This window comes from Archocentrus centrarchus, unplaced genomic scaffold (assembly GCF_007364275.1).
Source record: "Archocentrus centrarchus isolate MPI-CPG fArcCen1 unplaced genomic scaffold, fArcCen1 scaffold_35_ctg1, whole genome shotgun sequence".
NCBI classification, from domain to species: domain Eukaryota; kingdom Metazoa; phylum Chordata; class Actinopteri; order Cichliformes; family Cichlidae; genus Archocentrus; species Archocentrus centrarchus.
The window spans coordinates 1,912,529-1,919,786 of NW_022060262.1; the positions used below are offsets into that span (position 1 = coordinate 1,912,529).

The 7,258-nt window shown below is 41.4% G+C and overlaps 1 protein-coding gene across 1 annotated transcript; it reads left to right on the top strand.

Annotated features, from left to right (window-relative positions):
• Positions 1–650: 650 nt before the first annotated feature.
• On the top strand, positions 651–6,341 carry LOC115776617 (low affinity immunoglobulin gamma Fc region receptor II-like). Its single transcript, XM_030724342.1, has 6 exons — positions 651–677; positions 2,968–3,163; positions 3,243–3,488; positions 3,575–3,751; positions 3,871–3,941; positions 6,272–6,341. The coding sequence occupies exons 1-6, from the start codon at positions 651–653 to the stop codon at positions 6,308–6,310; spliced, it is 756 nt and encodes a 251-aa protein (XP_030580202.1). The 3' UTR covers positions 6,311–6,341.
• The last annotated feature ends 917 nt before the right edge of the window (positions 6,342–7,258 follow it).

Below are 7,258 nucleotides of genomic sequence, written 5' to 3' on the forward strand. Positions count from 1 at the left end.
ACATTCCACTGTCACTGCTGTAGATCCGTGTGGTGTAGATCGGTGAATCGATGCCTCGTTCACTCCCAGCACACAGCTTGATGTCATCCATGCAGAGTACGTCACAGACTACAGACCAGACAGAATGCACCAGGCTCTGAGGTTCCTGATGATCTTGTGCAGTTCTAGGCACCACAGTTGGGTCAGTTTATGCTACCATGACAACTGCTCACTTACACAAGTCATGTTTCCGAAAGAGAAAAACAAACAAAAAAAACTTTATTAATATACTCCAGCAGAGCTTTGAAGGAAATGAGACTTTATGAATGTGATATTTGTCTGCGATGAAAATTATACAATCTGAAGTCATTCGGTTTCTGTGTGAACAGATAAGTATAAACATAACTACAAACAAAGCAGGAAGTTATTGTAAATGAGAGTCATCCTTTTTTATTCTTGCATTTGCTGCATGGATAAAATACAGTTTGAACTTTTATTTTAACAAAAGTTCTTTGTTAGTTGTTTTTCCAGATAATGGGACATTTTTAATACCTAATAGAAATGTCTAATTTCCCATAAATGTATTCACATTTGTTTATATTAAAGTGCCCTCTAGTGGCCACCTTAATATTCCATAAACTGGGAATTTTATTTTTACTGCAATACCAAAAATGACCACCAAAGCCCTTAATACAACTGTAACTCGTGCTTTTATTGTGAAAACATGATGTCATCTGGAAGTAAGCAGTACTTTACTGTGTAATCTGGAATCACTCTGCTCTTTAATTAGATTCAGTGAGACATGTGAGTGCTGCATTTAGCATCAGGTTAGTGGTGATGGTGGTGCTCCTGCTGCTCCTTTATTGAGTCTGAATCTTGTTTCAGGTGCAGGCGTCTGTCAGGCTCTGCTTACAGTCCTCTGAGTCTGTCTGATGGTCCTTTCAGGGTTTCAGCTTCAGGGTTTTTAAAGCATGATTTTAATTCTGCTCTCACAGCAGCAGGAACTGCTCAAACCTGAATATTTCAGCTCTTGTAGCTGCAGCATTTTTATTATTGTGGACAATGATTTGAACCCAAACATGTTCATGCCTAAACTATCATCAGTCTTTGTGGTCACTTTAATTAAATAGAATAAATGCCTGTTCAGTTCACAGCTAATCATAGACCTGCATAACATCAGCATCCACAAACAATAAAAAGCTCAAACATTGCCTAAAACACGAGCTCGTGCTGCCATCTAGTGACATTAAGGTGTTACAACAACTGAGTGCAGACACCTGAACGGGTCACCTGCAGCTGTCAGTTCAGTCAGACTCTGAGGACAGAAAACTGATTTAAACGATGAAGGAACCTCAAAACTTTCTACATTTTACACTCAGTTTAACAGCAGAAAGTCTCAGAAAAGCTGCTGCATATTTAACTATGAACGTTACTGTGAGCACAAGAGAAACATTTTGGTATCATTTTGATATCAAAAGCTGTACTTTTACTTTAGCTGTGCGTCCTGTATTAAACAAATATTATATTTGTTACAAATGTCTGAATGATGGAGGATCAAATCAAACACAGTTTATGTGCAGCTGCAGCAACAATCAGTATGGACCAAAATCTGTGAGGAAGGTTTGAGCACTTTGTTGAATTTGTGCCGTGAAGCTTTGAGACAGTTCTGAAGGCAAACTGAGACCCAACCAGTATCAGCGAGGTGTATCTAATAAAGTGGCCAGTGAGGGTGTGCACTGTGTATAAAGGCATCAGTCACAGAATGATGAGAGCCAGTAGGTGGCAGCAGAGGAGCATCAATTTGTCCAGCATATGATGTTTACATCTGACCTCTGACCTTTACTGTCACAGAAGGTTAAAGGTCCAAACAAGCTCCATCATCACTGCCAAGAAAATGAAATAAATCAAATCACAGGGTTTGTAGCTGTAACTCTGCAACTATTTTACTTTACAGTTACACCATCAAAAAGCTCCACCTGCTCCATCAGAGCATGCACAGAAGACAAACACATGCACAGAGTAAGAGGGCGGGGCTACTTGGCCTGTGTCTGTAACACATCAGTGAGACGCACAATGGAGGAAACATGTGTGCAGCGTGTGCTCTGTAAGTAAAGACTCTGTGTGTTTTTAGATCAAACTAACTGTGCAGTGGACCAACATTTAGCTCTAAAATATGAGGAAGAAGCAGTGAAGATGTTGAATTAATGCCTTTGAACTTTGATGGCTTTGATTTAAGAACACAAAAAACAAAGATATTCAAATATTTTGGACCTGATTACTAATAATCTGAATCCAACCTCCTCAGCTTAAAGTAACAGTGTTCTAATAATAACTGAAGTTGTTGTAAATGAAATGTGCTGTAAGCAGTTCTATCAGTGTCTGTGGATGGAAGTCTGATCTCACAGCAGTCAGCAGCTCATTTTTCATCATTGACTTTTATTTTGAAATCAAAGCATGAAGCGAGCCTTGATGAATGTTTTCATTGGCATTAACACAAACACAATCCACCATTTCTCTTTAGTTCGGATCTCACTGCTGAGCTGCACCACAGACCAAGGTCAGTAACCTTCTTCTGTCTGTTTCTCTCCTTTAAATGCTTTTTCACCATCAATGCTTTCAGTCGGGATCTTTGCTTTCAGCAGTTGGTGTTGAGCACAATAACTCACCATTATGACTGTGGAGAACAGGCTGCTGTTGCTCACATTTGTTCTGCACTTTGACACGTCAGGCTTCACTAATTTAAACGACTGGATCCTCATGTGTTGAAGTTCAGTCACATTTAATCTGACAGAAAAACAATCATTGAAGTTATTTCAGGTTTAGAGTTTTGAAACACTTTTTTCTCCATGAATTTGGGATTATATTAGTTTTGACAACAATGAAAATGATCATCATGCTTTTTTCACTGTAACCCTCACAGCTCGTCTGACTGTGAGTCCCAGCAGCTCTCAGTTCTTTAAAGGAGACTTTGTGTCTCTGAGCTGTGAGGAGGACGACAGCTCTGCTGGATGGACTCTGAGGAGAAACACAAGCAAACGACAGAGGACTCAGTGTGGAGATGAGTGGGGGAAACCAGCTGGTTCCTCATGTAACATCAGCTACATCTACACCGCTGACAGTGGAGTTTACTGGTGTGAGTCCAGAGAGGGTGCCATCAGTAACATGGTTAACCTCACAGTCTCTGGTAAGCTGAGTGTGTGGAGTTAGTGTTGATGAAGCTGTGTGTAAATGGATGAAATGCTGTAGTTTGTCTCTGTGTTGAGGTGGATCAGTGATCCTGCAGAGTCCTGTCCTCCCTGTGATGGAGGGAGATGACGTCACTCTGCTCTGTCAAACAAAGACCACTCCCTCCAACCTCCCAGCTGCTTTCTATAAAGATGGCTCCCTCATCAGGAAGCAGCCTACAGGTCACATGACCATCCAGCATGTTTCCAGGTCTGATGAAGGCCTCTACAAGTGTGACATCAGTGGTCATGGAGAGTCTCCATCCAGCTGGATCACTGTCACAGGTGACACACTCACCTGTCCGTGTTTCTGCAGGTTTCAACATTCACAATGTGACCATAACTTACTGACTGTGTTTGCTTTATTTTAGAGAGACACACCACCACACCTCCACCTACATCCACACCTCCACCTACATCCACCCCTCTTCCTCCATCACTCTCCTCTCCTGTTCTCTCTGTAATGTCGTTTCTTAAATCAGTCTGTATCGGGGTCCTGCTGGTGTTACTGGTTCAGCTGGTGAGACGTGTTTGTAGGAAACCTGAAGGTGAGACTCAGACTTCTGGATTTTTCTCTTTCAGACTTTGTTTTTGAGAGTAAAATTATTGTAAATGATTTTGATGTGTAAATGTAAATTAATTTGTTCTTCATTGTGGTTTGTTTCAGCTGATGGGGGAGAAGTTGGAGAGATGACATCAAAATCTCAAATCATCAGCAGCCAATCAGAGGAAGCAGAGGTAGAGTTTGATGGGTTCATGTTCATGTTCAAAGCAAAGATCAAACTTGGTTTGCAAATAATCTGAATTCTTAGTAAGAATAACAGCATCACCATCTGCAGGTGTGTGTCTCTGCAGTGATGTCCTCTGTATGTGTTTCACTGTGCTGAGATCAGATCAGAGTGAGTCCAGTTCAGTCTGTATCAAAGAGACACTGTTAGCTACAGTCTGACTGCTGCTGCTCAAAGGAAACAGAGCTGACTGAGGGGTTTGTGGTCCTCAGGTCAGATGTTGCAGTGAGATGTTCTGTGTGTTTGTTCCTGTCAGCAGTTTGAGCTGTTAATGAATGTGAGAGTTTGAAAAAGTAATCAGGGTGTGTTTGTACAGGAGTGCAGTCAGGAAGTGTTTAACAGGGAAACAGACGAGAGCCTGCTGCTCATAGCTGTGAGGTTTGTTGGAATCAATGACAAATGATCATTTATTATCTGATTATAAATCTGACTGATGGGTCTAAGGTGATCCACAGCTACAGCAGCTCAAACCAGTCACATTAATCTATTTTCATAAAGTTAGAAAAGTGAAAAATGAGCCTCTGCACGTGAAACCACAGCAGCTACTTCCTCCTCTTGTTTCCACTGAACTGAAGGTACACAGTGTGACAAAGTGTGGGTCTGTTTGCTACTTTGTGGTTTTCACAAATGACCAAATTTAACTGGTGTTGTTTTCCAAAACAACAAAATGACCACAGAGCTGAAACTGCTGTCACTTATAAAGTTTCAAAGGTGTCACAGGTCTCAGTGTTGCAGTGACTTAATTTTACCTTTGTTTGTTTTAATGTGCAGAGAGTGATGCAGCTGCTGTGTCCTCAGCACTGAGCACAGAAAACAGCAGTTAAGGACAAATAAGCATCAGAGCAAAGAGGCCCAGAGGTACAGCTGCTCTTTACTCAGTATAAACTGTTCCCTTTAACATGCATTAAACTGCCAAAAGCATTCACTCGTCTGCTTTCACACTCATGAACTTCAGTGTCGTCCCATTTGTTACAGCCTGACTCAGAAGCTGCAACATAAGGTGGAGGCTGACACCAGAGTTTGAAGAAATCTGGGTTTTATTTTACAGCACTTGATAAGCAGCTCTAAAACAACCCAGAGAGCAGAAGAGTCTGCAAAGCTGACCTCAGGCATGCCTTCATCCACACCTCATCAGTGCAATTAACCACAAACAGCAATTAACCACAGCAGCTCCTGAAACTCTCACTGCAGCTGCAAAGAGAGTGGGGGTGCAGAGGGGTGTAACACGTTGCTCTTTATTCAATTAAAAGGCTGAACTGTTCCCTTTAACACTGCTGTGCAGTCATGTTGGAACAGGAAGGGGCCATCCCCAAACTGTTCCCACAAAGTTGGAGCATCAAATTGTCCCAAATATCTTGGAATGCTGAAGCATTAAGAGTTCCTTTAACTGGAACTAAGGAGCCCAACTCTGAAAAACACCCCACACCATCTGATCTGGATGGGTGAGTGAACACTTTTGGCAATCTAGTCTATAAAGAAGTGCATTAGTAATAAAACCAGGAAAAACTTGAGGAAGTACAAACTGATGCTCAAACAGACCTCAAAGTTACAGCAGAGCTGGAACATCTGTTCACATCTGTTACTGCAAACTTTCAACATCATTGATCACAAATAAAAATCTGAATTGATAATTTTACACAGGCTGAGTACAAAACATAATCAGCAAATATGATTCAGATATCAAAGTAAAAGTTCTGTTTCTGTGACTTTAATAGATTATTGATCCTGATTCAGAGGGTGGAGCCATGAAGGAGCACCACAGTCTGAAATCAGGCTGCCACACAGCCAGTGATGAAGGGTTAGGATTATTAAACGCTCACAGAAAAGCTGATATTGACATAAAGAGCAGGTAAAGGAATCAGAGGGGATTAAATGCTGCAACAGTTCACATGATAAACTGAGATTAATGTTCATATTTACAGCTGCAGAGTCACCACTCTGCTCAGACTCTAGCACTTCCTGCTGAGGTTCTTTCACATTAAAACTCACTGATGAACAAAAGCAGCAAGACCTTTAATGTGTCAGCTGTGGAGGAAGTGCTGCGTTTCACTGATGGCAGTTTGATGTTGTTCAGGGAGGTGTGTGAGTCAGCTGATGTGAGTCTTAATGAGTCGTGCAGGAAGCAGTTTCTACCTGAAAGGTGTTACAGGAAGAATGAGCTTTATATTATTGAACTCTGATTGGTTTGATGTGTTCAGTGTCGTCTCCTCATTCTGTCACTTTGCTGTATGAAACCTGTTTTTCTCATGTTGTTTGAACTGTGTGTGTTTGTGTGTTCAGACTTTAAACCAGAGCCAGACGTCATCGACTCCTCACTGAAGCTCCACCAGTCCAACCACTGGAATCCAGCTGCTGCTCTCTGACTGCTGCACACACACCTGAGGACACTGACTTGTAATGTTGATTGTGTATATTTCTGTGTGTTCTTCTCAGTATATTAATCTTGTACAACCACAGAGGCACAAAGTCTAATAAGATCATGATGTCTCATGAAAATCGCCACCTACTGGCCAATTTGGCTTTAATCACTTCCTAATGAAGCTCTTCTGTGAAACAATGACGCACAAACACTGCAGAATTCTACTTATTACACCAGACTAACAATAATTATGACGAACAAAGAAACAAACAAGGGATTAAAATAATTAACTGTAGATAATAAAAAGCAAGAACTCCATCAAATCCCATTTTCTCCTTCTGTTAACATCCTATATTGTCTAAAGGATTCACCCATACCAAGACATTTGGGACAATTTGATGCTCCCAGCTTTGTGGGAACAGTTTGGGGATGACCCCTTCCTGTTCCAACATGACTGCACACCAGAGCATAAAGCAGCTCCATAAAGACATGTATGATCCACTGTGGAAGAACTTGACTGGCCTGCACAGAGTCCTGACCTCAGCCTGATAGATCACCTTTGGGATGGATTAGAGCAGAGACTGTGAGCCAGGCCTTCTCTCCAACATCAGTGTCTGACCTCACAGATGTGTTTCTGGAAGAATGGTCAGAAATTCCCATAAACACTCCTAAACCTGTGGAAAGACTTCCCAGAAGAGCTGAAGCTGTTATAGCTGCAAAGAGTGGCCCACATCATATTAAACCCTCTGGATTAATAATGAATGTTACTCAGGTTCATGTGTGAGTGAAGGCAGACAGTTGAATACTCCTGGCAGTATTTTGTGAGTCTGTTTTTAGTTGCGTATTTGGTTTCTGTGAGTTTGTGTCATCAGGTTTGTTCTACACAGAAGTTACCATGACATTTTTAT

Bases quoted from the DNA above. Each gene is read 5' to 3' on its own strand.
- LOC115776617 (XM_030724342.1), top strand. From the start codon at position 651: ATGACCACCAAAGCCCTTAATACAACT. The intron at 678-2,967 runs GTAACTCGTGCT...CTGAGCTGTGAG, and splicing joins CCAAAGCCCTTAATACAACT to GAGGACGACAGCTCTGCTGG. The intron at 3,942-6,271 runs GTAGAGTTTGAT...TTGTGTGTTCAG, and splicing joins GCCAATCAGAGGAAGCAGAG to ACTTTAAACCAGAGCCAGAC.